At 51.1% G+C, this 19952-nt stretch overlaps 5 protein-coding genes across 5 annotated transcripts; 2 read left to right on the plus strand and 3 right to left on the minus strand.

Moving 5' to 3' along the window:
* Window positions 1-228: 228 nt before the first annotated feature.
* Window positions 229-2175, minus strand: PFICI_10565 (uncharacterized protein; the record flags this gene model as incomplete). The annotated part of the gene is made up of 5 exons (XM_007839146.1): window positions 229-700; window positions 771-880; window positions 940-1466; window positions 1537-1924; window positions 1990-2175. The coding sequence occupies 5 exons, from the start codon at window positions 2173-2175 to the stop codon at window positions 229-231; spliced, it is 1683 nt and encodes a 560-aa protein (XP_007837337.1).
* Window positions 2176-3170: 995 nt separating this feature from the next.
* Window positions 3171-4949, plus strand: PFICI_10566 (uncharacterized protein; the record flags this gene model as incomplete). The annotated part of the gene is made up of 4 exons (XM_007839147.1): window positions 3171-3652; window positions 3719-3952; window positions 3999-4282; window positions 4339-4949. The coding sequence occupies 4 exons, from the start codon at window positions 3171-3173 to the stop codon at window positions 4947-4949; spliced, it is 1611 nt and encodes a 536-aa protein (XP_007837338.1).
* Window positions 4950-5241: 292 nt separating this feature from the next.
* Window positions 5242-10716, minus strand: PFICI_10567 (uncharacterized protein; the record flags this gene model as incomplete). Its single annotated transcript, XM_007839148.1, has 13 exons — window positions 5242-5477; window positions 5558-6848; window positions 6913-6971; window positions 7037-7419; window positions 7490-7987; window positions 8050-8263; window positions 8342-8422; window positions 8493-8850; window positions 8910-9007; window positions 9073-9364; window positions 9448-10218; window positions 10289-10379; window positions 10463-10716. The coding sequence occupies 13 exons, from the start codon at window positions 10714-10716 to the stop codon at window positions 5242-5244; spliced, it is 4626 nt and encodes a 1541-aa protein (XP_007837339.1).
* Window positions 10717-13421: 2705 nt separating this feature from the next.
* On the plus strand, window positions 13422-16829 carry PFICI_10568 (uncharacterized protein; the record flags this gene model as incomplete). Its single annotated transcript, XM_007839149.1, has 4 exons — window positions 13422-13736; window positions 13807-14045; window positions 14129-14291; window positions 14349-16829. The coding sequence occupies 4 exons, from the start codon at window positions 13422-13424 to the stop codon at window positions 16827-16829; spliced, it is 3198 nt and encodes a 1065-aa protein (XP_007837340.1).
* A 687-nt stretch (window positions 16830-17516) lies between these two features.
* On the minus strand, window positions 17517-18842 carry PFICI_10569 (uncharacterized protein; the record flags this gene model as incomplete). The annotated part of the gene is made up of 1 exon (XM_007839150.1): window positions 17517-18842. The coding sequence occupies one exon, from the start codon at window positions 18840-18842 to the stop codon at window positions 17517-17519; it is 1326 nt and encodes a 441-aa protein (XP_007837341.1).
* Window positions 18843-19952: the final 1110 nt, after the last annotated feature.

Genomic DNA, 19952 nt, shown 5'->3' on the forward strand with positions numbered 1-19952 from the left:
ACTACAGATGGCAGCTTCGGTGGACGTCGAGCTTGTTTGATCAACACCAACATTGATGACCGCTTTCAACGACAACGAAAACGACGACGATGATGACTGTCGCCGACCAGGGAAAAAAAAAAAAAAAGGCAAGATTTCTGTGAAAGAGCATGCCATCAAAGACTACACGAGGGTCTAGCATTTATTTTGCATTGTTTTCTTGTCTATCTATGAAGGGAATGTCCTATCTTATACTACCGAAGATATTCTAGCCAAGGGCGAGTCCTGCTGCTGGTCCTTCATGCTCTCCTTCTTCACACTTTTCCACTCCATGAATGAAGCCCCGATTATCATGAAGCATGACAGAGCAATGCAAACGATAAAGGACTGCCTCAGAGCTGCATTGTAAGCTTTCAAAACACCATTGATGGCAGCTGATCCGTACGTTTTCGTGATAAACGAAGAAAGATCAGACACGCCATTGGCAAGGACAGCAGCCGGATCAACGTCCGAAGCATCAGCAACCAGAGCGCTGACCAAGTTTGTCTGGAACAAGTTCTGCCCAACGGCCAAGAATACGGTTCCGCTCAAGGTCTGAGCTAGAACCACGACAGAGGTGCCAATGGCAATGTCGCTGCCCTTTAGAACAGTTTGCACAGCAGTCAAAGGCATTTGTAAACCCATGCCGGTTCCAAAGCCAAACATCACCAGCGTTCCAGCCCTAGCCACTTGTCAGAAAAAGAAAAAAAGAGAACTACACGAAAAAAGTTGCAACGCAGCAGATGACTTACCAATAAGCAGTCGTTGTATCGAGATTGTAACGATAAATCAGCCCAGCGGCAATTGACATTATGATGGAGCTGCCAAACATTTGGGGCACATAGTATCCGATTCCAGACGTCTGTGGTCTTGTTAGACGCGGTTCTCGTATGAACGGCGCAAGGGGTGGGAGATACTCACCAAAGCTCCGCTGAGTACAGCGCCAACTGTCATGGCTCCCGATGCTGCGAGAAAGTTGATGCCAGATTTTTCCGCCGATGCCCCCTTGACCGATTGGAACCAGATGGGAACGTAATACGTGATGACAAAGAGCGCGCCCGAGGCACCAAGAACGTACACCATGCCGCTGGCAACCGATCGCTGTGTCACGATGCGAAGGGGGAGGGTGCCGCGGTCACCTTTGACATATTGGACATAGAGCCAAACCAGGAATAGGACGACGAACAAGCAAAGACACAGGATGATGCGCCAGTTGCTCCAGGCATACGTCAAGCCACCCCATTCCAATGCCAGTAGGAGACAGATGATGCAAGGCATAAAGATGGCGGTACCTTCGAGGTCGAGTTTCTTGAAGATTCCAGTGTGGTCCTCTTGCTTCTTTTGCGGTGGGAGACGGACAAAGAATAGGACCACCACGGCAGTGACCGCGCCGAGCGGCAGGTTGATCCAGAAACACCACCGCCAAGTGGCTCGGTCAGTCAGAACTCCTGTACAGAAGTATTCAAATCAGTTTCAACGAAACCAGTAACTTGGTCAGGAGAGATGAGGAAGACCCACCACCGAGTGTCGGAGCAATGATTTGTGCAATACCACTAGTTGCGCCAATGACACCAGTATACATTGGTCGAACGTGCAATGGTACACTCTGGGCGATGATGGTGAGCGCACCGGTCATGACGCCGGCACAGCCAATACCCTGAATCGCTCGACCGATGATGAGGGCAACAGAATTCGGAGCGCAGCCACAGACCAAGGAGCCAATCTCGAAAAGGGCCAGGGCAACCAGGAAGACCCAATTGACCTTGAACTCGACGTACAGTTTGCCAAACATGAGCTGGAAGCAGCACGTTGTTAGTAGGTAGGCCGAGCCATACCAGGCTACATCTTCGAGGGAATTGAAGTCGTTTGTGATTTTCGGAATCGCCGTGGTAATGATGGATCGGTCCTAGCAAAATGGCATGCAAGTCAGCAAGTATTTCCTTTGCCGGACTGTACTTTTGAGCAACTCACAAGACCAAGGCAAAATACTGCGAGCACCAGACCCAAGGAAATCAGGATAAGTGGTACGCCTGAAGCATATGTTGTCGATTGTTGTTGAGTACTAGAGCTGGCATGTTCAGGCTCCGTGTCCGACTGGAGTTTCTCGGTTTGCATGGAAGCAGTCGTATCATGATCTGAAGTCGTCGGGACACTCATTGTTGCTGGATTGAAGATGTGAAATGCCTAAGTGTCTGCAACACAGAGTAAGGGGATGGGCCACCTGAAGAAATCATAAAAGACCTGACAGAAGCTCTAGCCCAGATATATATCAACATCTGTTGACTCTTCCTTTCAGCGCGACTCGGGTCCGGGTGCTTTGTGCGGAAACTTGACGGGTGCCTAGGACACCGAGAACTAGCCTAGTCATCATTTCCTTGCAAGATAACGATTCAATCTGTACTTGTATCAAAACTCTGAGAATTTCTCTTCCATGTGTAGGCAGATTTGCGGAATGGACTTCGGGCGTCCTATAGCTGCCATCGGCATCGGAGCTTACAGATGACATAGCGCCCGGCGCTTGCATAGAAATCTGCGTTATGTCGGTGCCTTTTAGACTTCATTTGCCGCCAAGTCCAATGAAAACCCCTTATTTGCACCCCACTTATACCCAAAGGATCGGGCATGTAGAAGACCAAATGACCCCCGATCCGATTCGTCCTCCCGCCTACTATCGTCATTCAACAATAAGCCACACTGACTTGATTCCCTCACTGCCATTATTAAATCCGAGCTCCGTCATTGGTTTGGGAAGTGCTATGAAAAGAAAGGCTTAAGCACTAATGACGGACCCCAGGCTGCGAGCATGTTCCAACTGCGCCCGCTCAAAGACAAAGTGTGTGTGGACAGACAATGCTGCTTGCCAAAGGTGCGGACCCCATCCTCTTTGCTGCCCGTAGCATCATATATATCTAACGGGGATCTTGACAGATGCGCAAGAACACATTCACTGTGCTCAGTTCCACAATCAAGTTCGGGCAAGAAGCAGCGGGTGAAACGGAGGTAAGCAATGTTGTCACCTTGTATACACTGCCAATCAGCTTCTTGGTCACCGTCAAATGTCGATGGAAAGGGCAAAAAATGATCATTGACAAACGCGTTCCAAAAATAGCCGTGTCGGACAGCTTGAGCAAAAGGTTGATGGATTACTCTCTATGCTGGCTGCCGGCCAGTCGCCTTCCGGTGCCGCAACAAATGAGAGAAATGTACAGTCTAATGATGCCACGACGCCTGCCAATAATACTCCTGGATCTAGGATAACTCCATCTACATTACCACTCACATCTCAACCATCGGGCACTGCCCTCGCACAGACTGCAGCCATCTCTGAAGAAACTATCGAGATTGTGCCTGGCTTCTGTGTATCATTCTTAGAGGCAGACCAGATACTGGAAGATTACCGCTCGAATATGCTCTCGCAGTTTCCCTTCGTCCCAATACCCTTTACCAAATCACAGGACATATACCATAGCCAACCCTTGCTGGTAAAGGCCATCATCTATGCCTCTCGACCACAAAATGCTCCCATGACCGACAAGGTCAATCGATGGTTCCGAGAATACTTTGCACACCATATTGTAGTACTCAATGAGAAAAGCCTCGAAATACTACAAGCTATTCTCGTCTTCCTCGCATGGTGGGTGTCTCCCCACCTGCATCAATATCTGTTTGTCTCCTCTATCTGACTCCAATCACTTCGCAGGCGCGAGGTCGAGTTCTTCATCAATGCATACGACACAAGCTTGCTACATCTTGCTTTAGGCCTTGTTGGAGATTTGGGAATGAACAGGTTTCCAGAAGACCAGACTATACCTTCCTATCCAGAGTCCATTGCCGATGCCGGTTTAACGACTGCGGTCAGAGGATTCAATGTGCGTGTCGTACACACTCATGCTCACCGCCGAGCTATGCTCGGACTGTTTTATATAACCTCAAAGTAAGCTAAAGTCATGAAGGGAAAGGTCTTTCTAATCATGACATAGTATCTGGACACTTTTTCGACGGACAGAGCCCCCCGGGTATACAGATTATGCTGAAAAATGCTGTCTGGAGTTGAAGCAGACCCCAGAATACTCCTCAGATCAACTTTTAACTGGAATGGTCGACTTGCAACGCTTAGTGCTCCAAGCTTGCGTATTGGGATCAAAGATGACAACTACCACTCGACAGGAGGTTCTGGATACACCCCGTAATATGCTGGTTTCCAGTCAACAAAACTGGATCGAGGAGACTTTTACCAAACTTCCACAAAACATCAGGTTCAATCGTGAGTGCCCGCAGAAATCGTGAGTGCTCAAGTGAAACACCGGCTAATATTGCTAGATGTCATACGGAGTCACTACTACACAGCCCTCATCCGTCTGCACGAGTCCACCATCTACCTAAAGCCTTCAAACGCTCCCGACGGCCCGCTCACGAGGACCCAATCTTTATGGGCCTGTCTCGAAAACGCAAATCTCCTGCTAACTTCGGCCCCGTCTACACCCGTCGACGTCTTTTCCAAATCCCTCTTCTCAATGACGGCCCACGTGGCCTTTGCGCACCTGACGCTCACGCGTCTGCTCTTTCTCAACGACGCGTGCTGGGATGCGGCCGCAGCTAGAAAATCTATTGATTATCCCGGGCTGGTGGAGCGTTTGGCGGATTACTTTGACACGGCGGACCGGGCACGGGGTGGGAGGCAGCAGACGGCGGTACATGAACATGCAGAGGCACAATCGCAGCATGGCAAGAAAACCCTCAGCCGGGCCGAAAGGTTGAGGTGGGCTAGGACTTGGTACTTGTCCAAATCACCGATCCACGAGACGGCAACAACGTCCATGTTGGGATCCGCCATGAATGAACCGCCTTCTACGGCTTATCTGGAAGCTTGGGGCACAAGCGTCGCGTCTACATATTGGCAGACGCTGTTTGACACGGATTTTGGAATATGACAGAAGGCAGAAGAGGAGTTACTGCTGCACGTGGCAGCGGACATTTCGCAAATTGATGACGCTTATTTTAAATGTGTAAATTCTATTCTTGCAGTCGAAATTTCCCCTCGCTCTATTCCCCCTTTACATCGAACATTCCTACTCGCAGATGTACATGAAATAAGACAAAAAGAAGTACGACAACTATATAACAAGAAGTGAATAACAATGTACCCAAAAAAACCCCCCCATTTACAAATGAAGCATGATACTCTTGGTTACAGAGTCGTGCAAAAAGAGTATCTTGATACGTTTACCAATCCTCCAAGCCGTCACAATTAACACCCAGCTCTTCGCACGTGCAGCAAGGATAATCCGCGCACGGTAACGTGGAACTAGCCCTGCCATTCAGGTTGTAGGCCCGATTATTAATGTTCGCCTGATCATAATGACAGATGGGGATCTTGAATAAGCCCGGCGTTGCAATTCCTTGCTCGTACTGGAAAACCGTGCCCGTGTCGTCGCTGTCGCCGTTGGGATAAGTTGCATCTTGAAAGATTGGCATGTTAGTTTTGGGGGCTCAAGCACGGGGGAAAGCAATCATTGCTTTCTGGATCGGGGCAACTTACATCCGTTCTTGTTTCCATTAAGCTTATATCCATCCCAAGCCGACTTGACCAGGTCCTCGGTACTGATGGCTTCCCAACCACCGTCGTCGGGGTTCTCGCCCGTGAGCGACTCGATGCCCTTGAGCATCATAAAGTCGTACACTTGTATGTTGTTGCCCGGTGAGGTACAGAAACGTTGGCCCTGATAAGCCCCCCAGCTCTGGCACTTTACGCCGCCAACGAGCCAAAACGTCTTGCCGTCATAGTTGAAGCGAACCGACTCGGCCTCTTCGGCACTGAGGGACTCCTCTTGGCCCGGATTCAGCTTCGTACCCTGGGCTCCGGGTATCTGACGGAACGGATTTGACGTGTCGTCGGCATCCTCGGACATGATGAGCACGGGCGAGTGGTAGGCGCTGTTGGCCCAGTAATAATTAATCAGGTACTCCCACATAAAGACAGCACTGCGGTTGCCAATAGCGCCCAAGGTATCGACGGCGCCGGCGTGCCACACCCCGACGTTGAGTTGGTACACGAGCTCGTCCAGGTTGGGCGTGCTGTCCGCGGGATAGTCTGGACCGTTGAAGATAAAGTCCATGTAGTCGGCGATGCCTTGGCGCTGACCGCTGAAAAAGGCGAGCATGGTGGCCTCGATTTCCGAGTTCTCGGGCGTCTCTGCCACGTCGGACAGGTCATCGTCGATAACCTCCATGAGCTTGTCTTGGCCCATGCCCCAGTATGTCTTGGCCTCGGTCGTGAGGCCCTCGCTCAGCTTCAATTTGCCAGCGAGGCCGTCAAACACGTTGCCCAGCGTGTAGCCCATGACCGTGTCGACAAGCCACTGACCAAATTGATCGGCGAACGACTGCTCAACGGGCGGCGTGAAGAGCTCGGCGAAGTCGGATATCCTGCCGATGCTGGTGACTGACTCTGCCAAGAGCGCATCGCGCCATGCTACCAGGAAGGACCTCAGGTTAAAGACACCATCAAGAATGACGACACCGGCCAGAGAAATAGTGTCCGAGGACTGGCACGCAACCGAGCCCGTGCATGCACTGTTGGTGTCATCGGCGCAGTTGACATTCGCGCTGTAGTCGAAGAAGCTGGCCAGTGCCATGGTCAGAACGTCTCTGGAGGCTCCCAGACTTTCTCTATTAGCAGTGTACCACGTCACAAAGTCCTTGAGGGAATCTGCAGCTCCACTGCTCTTCCATTGCTCATCCGGGTAGTACTGAGGGTTGAGCTTGTCATGATCTGTTTCACACGTGGTGCATTCCCACTCGGAATCTCCGACAGGGGCACTGCAAGTAGGCTGGAGGAACGAGGAAGATTAGAAAAATCACATGGTAGGGTGACGGAACGGAAGTAAAACTTACGGGATCAACAATGAATATGCCTCCCGACACTACATACTCTTTACAAATATTGTCAGGACCTGTATCCGGATTAGCACTGAGATACCCAAAAGTGATGACCAAACAGGTCAAGGGGAATTCATACAGTAGCCATGCTGGCAAGAGAAGGCGCACATATCGCTGACAATATCATTGGTGATGAGCAGCCCTGTAGCATATCCAGATGTATTGGGAATCTCGTCGGGCAGTTCCTCAATAGCTTGTTTGCCGTACTCGGTGCAAACACAAACCTGTTCGGGGCACAAGTTGAAGGTACAAGTGAACTGGCAGAGAATAGACATGTCTACTCCGCGGATATCGCCAATCTCATCGCCCTTGATACAGATATCGTCGGCATCGGGGTCCGGCACCGGGTCGCCGCCCGTCGTGGGAGGGTCAGGGTTTGGCAGGCCTGGATCTGTGATGGGACCGTCATCACCCGTCACGTCAGTCAAGCCGCAGCGATTGAACCACGTGTATGCCTGGTTACTAATTGACAAGAAGATGTCAGCAGAGTGCTCCGAGAATGCAGGGAATAAACAAAGAGTTGCAGACTTACGTCCAAGTACCAATGATGGAGTGTAAATCCGCACGTCCATCACCATCGAGATCTGGCAAATACTGACAAGTGCCCGCGTAGCCGCCCTGGTAAACGGGGTCCGTGATCTTCTCCCAGTGGAACGATGATCCAGAGAGCTCCGCAGGGTCTCCGCGTCCCCGGTTATAGAAGACGGTGCCGTCGCCGGTGAACTTGTCGATCCAAACCATGTCGTCGGCACCGTCACCGTTAACGTCTGACCACCGCAGGTTGGCGCGGTCCATGCCGTCGGCAAACTTGATCTGTCCTACGTTCTCCCAGCTGTCGTCACTGTTGTGCACAAAGCCGGAAACTCGACCATCCTTTTCGATACACAGATAGTCGCCTCGGCCGTTGCCGGAGATGTCTCCAAAGCGGACCGGAAGATCGTGAATACCCAGGCCACGAGATTGAGCACACGTGAGAGCTGGAGCAGGGTCGGCGTGATAATCCCACGTCCAGGTCGAGGTTGTCGGGTATCTAGAGAGCATGTTAATATGAAAAAAAGACGAATAGGATGCTCATAATGCAAAAAGACTCACTTGTTGATCCACAGCGATACGTGGTTGTTGTTATCCGGATCAACCCAGACGATATCACAAGCGCCATCACCATCCCAATCGACCAAGTGGAGATCTCGGCGGTCCAAGTTCTTGCCAATGAGGGTTACTGGATCCCAGATGTCGTTCTCGACGGGCCCCCAGAATGATTCATCGCCGATGATCTGTTTCAGACCATTGTTGGGATACAGCCTCACTGTACGGAATTTGGGTCAGTCCACAGTATTTACAAATAGGATAAGAGTCCATATGAGTTCTGGAGTGCGATACGTACTGTTGCCGGTAGAAAGGGTCCAAACATAATCCATTCTACCATCAGAGTAACCCTTCATATTACAATACTTGTTACCGTCCGCTACGAATCGAGTGTTAGTGACCGAGCCTTGTGAAATTCTGATATGCATCAAGATTTTGAATTCACTTACCTTCAAGTTTCGTGCTGCCGTATCCAATATTCTTCCAAACCCGCATCTTGAATGTGTGCGAGCCACTGGTTTCAGCAACGTGCTCCATGAAGACGTAATCTTGCTTGCCCAGGAGACCAAAGGCCTGGGGTTCACCAAAGATGCGTGCAAAATGGATGCGGTCGCGGAGGTACGTCTCCGTGTCGGTGACAAAGTCGGCCATGCCCATATGCGTCGGACCCGAGGTCTGGCCCTTGAGGAAGCCCTGGCGCCACGCCACGTTGAGACCGTCGCCCAGGACGCCGGCCGCGCAACTCCGCGCGTTGGTCCAGGTAGTCGTTTGACCTACATCGCTGACCCAAAGCCAGTCGTCGCGTCCCTTGTTCATGTCAGTAACAAAGCTGGGGGATTAACCAGACCAAAGAGGTATGAACCTACATCACCGTTGATATCCTCGAAGCGGACACCTCGAATATCACCCATGCCCTTGGCGGTAAAGCGGAGACCCAAAGCCTGCCAGTAGGCTGGGACGTCGTCTGGGAGTTTCGTATGTGAGTATATCTTTCATCGCCATGGATATTGCAAGGGGCAAACAACATACCGACCCAGCCATTTCTCCAGCACCACACATTACCGCTATCATCGATGATGCAATAGTCGGCTCGACCGTCACCATCAATGTCAGCCAGTCTGACTCGATCTTGAGCCCAGCCCTCGGTGGCTTTGATCAAACCAATGTCCTTGAAAGTAGGGGGAGTCGTGGCCGTTCCGTCTTTTTGGTTGATACCGGCGTACATGTTTCCCTCGGCATTAATGCAGACAAAGTCATCATAGCCATCGGCATTCAGATCAATGAAATGGACGCCCTGTGGAATACAATACGAGGATGCCGTCTGGTGAGCCGAGATATGTTAGCTTCTGAAATCTTTTTTTCTGAATCGGGTGGAAATTTCCAGCAGGTTTTAATATAACTTACCATGTCGGCAATCTTGTCAAACTTGGCGGTATTGTAGTCGCCATTGTTCTTCCAGACGCCATAGTGCTGCGAGCCGTCGGTGGCATTGAACCAGCCCACCAGGTCGTCGCGGCCGCGCCCGTACAGGCGGGCAAAGAACCACTGCCCGCGGTCAAAGGCGCTGCTAATGGTGAGCACCACGTCCTTGCCCTCGGACTCGTGGTAGTAGATGCCGTCGCCGACGCCCGAGCCGCGCTGGGTCAGGCCGCCCGCGTAGGTACCGGAGCCGTACTCCTTGTCGCACGTGTTGGAGCTCACCGTGTCCATGTCGCCGGCCGCCGAGATCAGGCCGTCAATGGCGGCCTCCTCAATGGCGGTCCACCAGACGTTGGCCATCTTGACGTAGCCGTAGTCGGTGGGGTGGGTGCCGTCCTGGAGATCGTCCAAGTCTATGTAGTCCATACTTATGATGGAAATTGGCCTGCCTTGCGATCGCAACGTCTGGGCGAGACTGTTGTACTGTGCGTTGATGGTGACCCTGTTCTGTGTGCAGGTTCCGTCTGCATTTTTTAGGACTTGAGAAAGCAGGATGAGAGTGTTTTCCATTCCATCGGCAGCCCAAATATCGTTGATGAGTGAGGACATGCGTTCACCAATACTTTGGATATCAATGCTGCGCGTACAGTCATTGGTGCCTGCATTGATCAGGACCACATTGGGTTTGAAACCATAGGAGAGCTTGGAACGCTCGTGGACCTGGTCGACAATATCACCTGGAGTGGCTTCAACATTCTGGTATGGGCATTAGTAAATGACGTGACTGTAAGAGTGATATCAATTTATGGGGAAAAGGATGACTGACATTATCAACCATGTCTCCATTCCTCTTGCTTCCAACCATGTTGACTTCCCAGCCTCTGTACCTCAGTTGGTCTCGAAGCTTCTTACGGAAACTGAGATGCGATTATTAGCTCCGTATTCATTTTGAGAAAAGACCGTGAATCAGATGTGAGGCCCTAAATGGACAATGACGTACCCATTATTATCCGAGGATGCATAACCATAGACGATAGAAGCCCCGAGAGGCAAAATACGCAGAGGCACCGAGCCCACAGCCTGACGTCTCAAGAGATCCGGGTGTAAGTCAATGGGAGAAATAGGACCGGTCAAGTTGTGATTGGGGACAAGTAGATCCTCTCGAACGTAGCCACCATGAGGCACGGCCACAGCAGATGAACTGAGCAAGCTCCATGCCACGAAGGCGGACTGGAATAAAGACACGCCCAACATCTTGACTTGGATCCAAGCCCAGACCTTGAACGATTATGCCTTTGAAACGAATGTTGGCACTGGTGGTGAAATAATCTATCACTGTAGGATGTTATTGAGTCTTATATACTTCTTCCTCCATGATACATCAACCGGCCTGCTCCGGCCCCCAGGCAGACTCTTGTTGGTAGTCCGCGAACTGTTCATCGCTTCGAGTTAGCAGAGTTTACAACTCAAGGGTCATATCGTTATTCTCTCCATTGGTGGAGACACAGAAGCTCCTCTTGAAATTGGAATTCTCTCTGATGAACCCTGACCAAATGCCAAGAGGTGCTCATATTCAAGGGTTGAGTTGTCACGAGTAGCACATCTGTATTCCAAACGGAGAGCAGAAACATGGAAAAGACGGCAACGATTGCGGCGTATTCAACGACGATATTTCTGGCCTAAACCATGTCTCTCACGGCCAATATCACAAAGCAGGTAAGGCCTCTCATGCGCTGGGGTGGGAAATTATCTTGGTATCGGTTGACTAGCAGAGCTTGACTCCCAATTGAGCCTCGTCAAGTCACGAGACCGAACTTGGGAGAAAACCGAGCCCTGCTGCTTAAGTAAATGGACAAATCACAACAAGAGGTTTGCCTGGCGCTCTGCGAGTCACTAGCCCGATCGTGGTATAGTATGCAAGGTACGAAAGGAGATTTGGCCCCCCCCGTTTCCACGTTTTTGGACCAGTCTCTCACGACGCCGCCTCCTTCACCCTTGTCACGGCGATCCTATATGCTATTATTAGTTAGCCATAAAGTATAGAGAGATATATCCAGCTGCTCGGGATGATATGATGATATGATCCTGCTGATGGTAACGCAAAGCCTGTCTAATCTCTAGCAATCTAATCTTTTTCTGCGAAGGAACCTTCTGTGCATAAATCCAACACGGAGCAGAAAAGAAACGGGCGATGCGCGTCCCACGCGAGCGAAGCGAGTCTAGAGACATTACTATCAGATCATACATTATTGTCAGATCATATAACAGGCCTAAGTTTGCAAGCGCGCGGCCTTTTGAAATTAGCGCGAATCCGCCAACCTGATGTTATAATTGCTTTCACAGTGAAACCCAGCGGCGCAGACAGTTTGTTTTCAGCATCACAGGGTGTATCGAGATGTATGCAAGGGACAAGCCATATCTGTGTAAGCCACGCGCCATGCAGCATGATCGACTATCGATTATTTGACATGACAAGTGCCAGGCTCACAGATGCCGAAGAACCGAGTCAGTCAAATGAGGACTAATTGTTAAGGAAAAGGAAAACTGAGCAAAAAGAATTGACTCAATAGTTTGGTTTTTTTGACATGCTTCCTCTGACTCCGTCGGTCTTCTTTCAAGTATTCCCGTTCCAGATGGGCCCATTTGCGACTACCCGTCTCGTGATACCTCGGAGTAAACCTTTAGGTCCGTCGCTCCAAACAAAGCTGATAAGCAAAGTTAACCAGGGTCAAGTCGGGTCTTCCGGAGTGGGCCGCTGGGTAGAGTAGAATTCAACCTTACAGTCAAGCTTAAATGCCAAGACCCGTGCCTTAGACCTGTGCCACAAAAATGCAGCAGAAATGAGCTGAAGAATTACCGATAAAGCGCTTTGCTAACCCTGCAGATAGCCCATAAAGTCGTATGACTTGGGGTCTCGAGAGCTGCTGTATTTCTTCCACTGCGTACTTTTTTGGACTCAAGCCTTTGGAGTTATGCTCGCAGATTGCCAAGCATTCAATCGGCGGAATATTCAAGCTTGACTGCTTTTGAATTATTTAAAGCAGCTGTCATTCAAAGGTCGTATCCACTACCAAGACATGCCACTGGTCGTTTGACCCCGCCGACCCATGGTAATGGTTCTCCTATCAAAATGGTCACTGATTCCATGATATGTAATAAATACAACAAGACGGTTGGAATACCTGATTGATCTCGTAGAAAATAATACAATATTCACCATGAGACTTGGCAATATTTGCTCATATCGCCGGAAACTGGTTCTCATGTTGTGATTTACACAATCACTCTCGTGGTAGTTAGCGCAGGGTCTATGAGACTCTATAGGTATATATTGCTTATGAACATGCGACTTTTGGTCGAGCCAAGCTAATACGTGCAGCAATACAAACCCCCTTAGATATAATCTGGATTCATGACTTTTGATTGTATTTGCCTCGAGTGATTGTCCCCAGGCGCTGAGACGGTCCGAATCGCCAACAAGCATGAATTCGATAATTGAAAAAAAAAAAAAAAACTCCTGCTCTGTGTTCCGCGGCGTTACGAAGCCGAGTTCCCAAGGGCACGAGTGCGCGCAATAACTCAGGACAAGGACGGCGGCCAGATCTTTCCACGCAAGGGATCAATCAGAAGCCAGAACGGTCCATCATGGGCATTTGTAGCTAGATTGATTTATTAGTGTACCGTTATGGTGGATGCTATAGTAAAGTGGGCCATCCAATAGCGGCCTAGGTAACCAATGCACCATAACTGTTGGTTCTACGAGTAAGTGCAAGGCTAATTCTTGCCAAGAAAACTTGTGATATTAGGGTAGACGAACAGGAAGCAAACTAATTCATGCGGCAATACCAAATTTTGAACAACAGTCCTTACTATATTGTGTTCGAGACCCAGTAAATAACCACTGACTTTGGACTACAGCGTCCTCTGAGCGGCTACCAGATCCGTGGGATCAAGGGAAAATGGCTACGGTCATCTCAGACAGCGGCCATGCCGGCCGAGGGCAGCAGCGCACACTAATACCGCACATGGTTGACAAGCTGGCTAGCACCAACCCGAATACAATCTTTGGCATGTGGCCTGTGATGCCTGCCTCGTACGAAGCTGGCTATCGGACCATCTCCTACGCCGAGCTGGCCAACATGGTGAATGGCCTGGCCTGGTGGCTCGTCCAGAACCTCGGGCCCGGCCAGGACTGCGAGACGTTGGCCTATGTCGGGCCCAACGATGTACGCATTCCCGCTCTGCTACTGGCGGCCATCAAGGCAGGATACGGTGTGAGTAAACGCGTACCGAGAGAGCGGAATGTTGAGTATTCATGAAGAAGCTTACCTCAAAGGTGGGCAGCTTTTTCTAACGTCGCCGCGGAACAGCGCTGCGGCACACCGGGCGCTGTTTGATGCGATCGAGTGCAAAACCCTCATCACTTCAGAACCAACACCGCAGCCTGCTCTTGCCATAATCGAGGCTGTTGAGCCACGCCACCTGAAAGTGCCAAGTCTCGATGAGTTGTACCAAACAAACTTTGCTCCATTCGTATATTACAAGACTTTAGAGGATGGACGCCGCGACCCTCTAATGATCATGTGCGTGTCGAGTTGAGACTTCTGTCCTATGATATTATTGGCTCTGTTCCGGAGCATTACGTTCTGACATGGCACGTTTCCAGACACACATCCGGATCGACGGGCATACCGAAACCGCTGATATGGACCCAGGAGACGGGATTCAGACACCACCAATCTTCTGCTTGTCCAGCCCCCACTGGTATTCCCTCCCTTGAGAGCCTTTACCTTGGCAAGCGTGTTCTAGTGACTGTTCCACCGTTCCATGTACGATCCTTCCCCTTCTTTAACCGTACTCCTAAGCAGCTGCTAACACTTCACCAGGGTGCTGGTCTCGGGCAATCGCACCTGTACGCTATACCTTTCGGCAACACCATCATCGCCCCAGCAGCGACGGGAATCGTATCGGCCGAGAGTCTTGTGGAAGCCCTCGGCCACGCGCCCGCCGATGTGGCGCTCTTGGTGCCGTCCGTGGTTGCGGAGTTAGCCAAGAATCCCGCCTTGCTGCACTACTGCGCCCAGCACCTAAGGTTGATTGTCTACATTGGAGGCGATCTGCCCCAGGATGTGGGAGACATTGTGGCGGCCGAGATTCCTTTGCGTTGTCAGTGGGGTGCATCAGAAGTCGGCATGCCTCAGCAATTGATCCCTCGGGATCTGGATCCTTGCAAGGACTGGCGTTATGTTCGCTTCCATCCATGTGCGGGTGCCGTGTTTGACAAAGTTGCCGAGGGCATTTTTGAATTGGTGATACGACGCCAACCCTCACTCGAGCATACGCAGACGGCATTCTCTATTCGAGGCCAGGAAAATCTCGTCGAGTATCGTACCGGTGATCTTTTTGCACCTCACCCGACTGTTGCTGATGCATGGTCATGGAAGGCCAGAGCGGACGACATCATTGTTTTCCTCAATGGGGAGAAAACGAATCCGGTTTCGATGGAGCAGCATATTACAGCCCGGAATGCTAAATTATTGAGTGGAGCCATTGTGATTGGAACCAAGCGCTTCCAGGCTGCATTGCTCATTGAGCCTATTAAGGCAATCGAGACCACCGCTCAAGAAGCCGCCTTGATTGAACGAGTTTGGCCGAGTATCGAAGAAGCCAACCGTGATGCCCCTGCCCATGCCCGTGTGGAGAAGTCTCTAGTATTTGCTACAGCCCCGGACCGACCCCTGGTTCGTGCCGGCAAAGGCACGCTGCAGAGGACTGCCAGTCTTGCGCAATACCAGGCTGAAATCGATGAAATGTATGAAAGGCAAGAGATGTTGCAAGACACTGAAGAACTAGCAGATGTGGAAGGTTTCAGCGATGCAAGTGATGTTGTTCAGCGCATCCGACATGTCATTCGTAGTATTGCTGGCTGGCCAAATCTTGATGACTCGACCGATATCTTCGAACGTGGGTTTGACTCGCTACAAGCACTTCGATTGACACGAGCCTTGCGCAAGGCTCTCCATCGACCCGATCTTGGGCTGTCTATGATTTATCAGAACCATACAGTGTCGACATTAGCCGCCGCCGCCATGGCGCAGACTCAACACGGCAACGACCAAGAAACCATGGAATCATTGCTGGCCACTTATTCCCAACTGATCCGACAGATACCTGTGCCCAAGGCAAATGACGGTCCATTAAAGGAAACGCCGTTGAATATCATCTTGACTGGCTCTACCGGAACACTGGGCACCATGATCTTGCGTACACTACTTGAGCGAAAAGACATTGGGCATATCTATTGCCTAAATCGTGACATGGACGGAGGACATGCAAGCCAATCCAAGCGCTTTGTCATGCTCAATTTAGAGGAGAAACTCGACAGTGGTGTCACCTTCATTCGGGCAGACCTGGCGCATCCGAGACTCGGCCTCGACGATGCAATGTACGAGACTCTGTGCAAGAATGCTCACTATATAGTTCACAATGCCTGGCCGGTGAATTTCAACTTGGCCTTTTTATCGTTTCGTCCGCAACTAGCTGGCATGGTCAACTTGTTCTCACTAGCCGCTGCTGGAGCTACTCCCATGAGATTTTTTTTCATCTCTTCGGTTGGAGCCGTAGCAGGTCTACGATCCAAGGCAGGAATGGTGCCAGAAGCCATTGTCAAGTCACTCGATGCGGCTCACACCAATGGGTATTCCCAAAGCAAACTCGTGTCCGAGATCCTCTGCGACGTCGCCGGCCAACATTTGGCTATGCCGGTCAGAATCGCACGAGTAGGTCAGGTGGCCGGGCCGGTAGGCGTAGGAACGTGGAACCGCACCGAATGGCTCCCCAGCCTCGTCATCAGCTCCTTTCATCTGGGCTGCGTACCACAAGACCTGGGTCAACGGTTCTCCGCGGTGGATTGGATACCGTCCGATGCATTGGCCGAGATCGTGGTGGACCTTGTTGCCACATCGCGTTCCTCGCGGAAGCTTGAGACTCTAGACACCCAAAGTAATGGCGTCGAGGTCTTCAACCTTCGAAACCCAAGCACCACAACATGGAGTGCGCTCCAGCCTGCGCTACAAGAGGCAGCCTCGGTGCATCTCCACAAGCCACTCGATATTGTGCCATCCTTCACTTGGCTCGAGCGATTGCAAAAGAGCAGTGAGTCTGACACGGACGACATGGCTGCGTTGGTAGCAGCAAATCCAGCCATCAAGTTGCTAGCCTTTTATCGCAATGGTTTGTGGGCCGAGGAGCTCGCCGTCGAGCCCATGTCGGTCGACAGAGCAGTTGCCGAGAGCCCGACACTTCGAGATTTACCACCCGTTCGGGGCGAGTGGATGCGGAAATGGGTCGAGGATTGGATGGCTTGACGGCACAAGAAGAAGGTGCCGGTACCTCGGGACCTGGGATAGACACCAGCTCGCCATATAGTATAGGAGTTGACCCGTGATTATGCAGTGTGAGTGCCGCACGAGTAGAGCAATTCGTAATGTATTAGCACCAACTTCTTGCAACGTTTCCCAATGCCACGGCATATTCAGAGCGTTGCATACGCATTCTATCATGTATGTATTGATTTTTGGGAGGTCAGATGCATCCCACCTGGGAGATGATCGACTTGGCTTGCATAGCTTATGCAGGTCAGCGATCGGTACCTGGCCTTGGCTGGCTGAGCCGTAAGCTTGGAATTGAGAACCCATGCAAAGCACTCTTGGCTTTTACCGGCAGTGGGCCGCACGTTCTGCTGCGAGAGATGCACGGCACAAGCATCTTGGCTGTAAAGACGCTGTTATGGGCAAGTTCTTCCGACGTCTATTTCCAGGCCTGAATCATGGGAATTGGAATATAATATCGGCTACAAATACATATATTGCAGCCATCTATGCCAAATAAACCTCTCCCCAATTGCTTGGTGCTGCCTCATGATAAATTCAGGCATGTAGCAAAGTAGGGATAAGGGAAAGCATCTCATCGCTGGGGGTGTTTTTCATGACCCAAGGATTGTCTAGTGTGTACAACTGTTTCTTTTCATCTCTTCTGCTCCTCTTCCAAGTCGTTTACTTCTGGGCCACTTTCGCTTTGAACTCCTCCACGTGCTTGTCGTGTAATTCCTGCACGGCGGGGATGATCAGGCTCTCAATCTCCATGCCCGGCTCCCCCTCGGGAAGGGTCGCGGGGTCCATGGGCTTGTCCTGGATCCACTCGCTGTCGGCGGCGCCGACGAGCTCCTCGTTGCCGCTCGCCGACTTGCGCCTGCGCGTCCGGGGCACCCGGATCCACCGGTCCCGCTGGCCGGGGGCGACGAATACGACTTCCCACTTGCGCGTCGTGAGCAGGTTGCCAATGACGAGGTGGTGCTGATACCGGTCCAGCGAGTACTTTGCCTTGTGGACCAGGATAGCCGGGTCCGTCTCCAGCTTGAATGAAACAATCATGCCCTCGGGCGCCCAGCCGTCGACCAGGTTCTTGAGAAACTTGGGCACGGGGTCGAGATCGATTATGAGTCTCTTGCTGCGCGGCACACTTGGCGATGAGTCGAAATTGTCAAAGGCCTCCTCGTCCTGGATCTTTGTGGCCGTCGATGCTTCAGGTGACAGGGCATCCGTGGCGTTGGTGCTCTGAATCTTGTGCTCGGCCATGCGGTCTGAGGGAACGAAAAAGTCCGACACGGCAGCGGCAAGGTAAAGCAGACCATTGGGTCCGAGGGGGTGCATCAGCTGCGCTATCGACCGCAGCTCGTGCAGGTAGTCGGTAATGGTCACAAAGGGCAGCATGAGCAACATGCGGTTCCTCTTGGCCGAGTTGTACTTTCGCAGCACTCTGAGCATCTTCTCCTGGTGCTCCGTGTTGGCAACGACGCTGCCGTTGTCGCCCTCGGACATGAAGTCCAGGAAGCAGTCGGTGGAGTGGCTGTAATGCCGACTGTACGGTAGCAGCGAGAACTGTCGGTGCATGAAGATGACGGCATAGCCGGCTTCCAGAAAGTACTCGGCCGAGGTGGCACCTCTGGTACCGGCGCTGAAGTTGTCAATGAAACGGACCGTCTGCTTCTCCAGAGGCACAGTGGTACCACCCGAGGTGATCAAAACGACACGCCGGTTACCCTCGGCGTGGTAGTTGATAAACTCTCGCGCCAGAGCGACATGGTTTGCCAGGGTTTTGGTGGCAGGGTTGGCCGCGAAATAGGCATTCTCTTCCTGTATGGAGGTGGACGTGCCCTGTGTCGAGGCGGTTGCCATGGTGTCTTGCGATGCCACTGACGAGACTGATGAAGACCTTGACGAAGGCCTGTTTTGTGTGAGTTTAAATGAGAGACTGAGAGCAGGTGTCTGACTCTCGTGTGGTGGCGAGGCAGGGGATTGGGGGGACTGTTGCTGTGCCATATTGTGTAAGTGCAAGTGATTAAAAGTGGGAGTATAATGATGATAGCACTCGAGAAGACAATCTTTTTCTTTTTATTTCTTCATGTCCTTGTTTTGCAGATTTAAAGGTGCGAATCGAAGATCAAAGGGGACTATGAGGGTAGTGGGAAAGATGCAGGTTGTATAAAAGGATGGAATGGCAATTTGCCTTGGGCGTGCAGCTGTATGATCAATCCCCTCCGTGGGTGACCGGTACCCGGAGCCGCTATTTTTGCCCAGGGACCTCGGTACCGGCTGCGCTCGCCCGGGGTCTTGGGGATACAGTGCGGAAAGTCTGACTGGGAACCCGGAAGCTAAAGGAAGGGGGGAAAGACACTGGCGAGGGGGAGAAAGTGGTGGAATTAGGAAATCAGCTCACCTGTTTGGTCGGAGGGGAAATTCAGTGCTGGACTTGTTTCTTCATGTGCAACTCATCCAATGCTGATCACCAGTAGAATTTTCCACTTGCGTCATGGGTTTCGGGTTTTTAGGAAGGTAAATAAATATATGTGTGAATGAATAGATGTAGGATTTCCGATTGCCCGGATGAAGGGGGAAACTTTAGAAAGTGGTCAGTCGGTTGGTCATATTAGCTGATGAAGGCCAATCGTGGCCCGTGCGACCCCGCCCAGCGCAGGAAAAAAAATAGAGCAGAAGTGCGCACAAATACGCAGTATATATCATCACGAGCTGTGAGTGAGCCATGAGAGAAGAGGATTCCCACCCGGAATGCGGCAAATTCGGGTGCCGAGTGAGCGTTAATGTCTCATTTAATCAGGCCAGATAATCAAGATGCGACATGGGACTTTTGGTGAGAGATTTTCATGGATTCTGTACACCAGAAAAGGAATATCCAAGCCGAGAATCATGATGAGTGAGACGACTCGTACAGTCTGGGACAACTTCCACTTACTGTACAATAGTAGTATACCTAGGTAAGCATCATAACTGGTCACAACCACAACCACAACAAATTCATATTCATATCAACCACAAGACACCAAGAGCATGACTTTACTTTGTACACTGTGATGAATTGTGTTATCCAAAGCGAGTTAGAATTAACCTGAATGTTTCCCGTTTTTTTATCCA

This window comes from Pestalotiopsis fici, assembly GCF_000516985.1.
Source record: "Pestalotiopsis fici W106-1 unplaced genomic scaffold PFICI_Scf_7, whole genome shotgun sequence".
NCBI lineage: Eukaryota > Fungi > Ascomycota > Sordariomycetes > Amphisphaeriales > Sporocadaceae > Pestalotiopsis > Pestalotiopsis fici.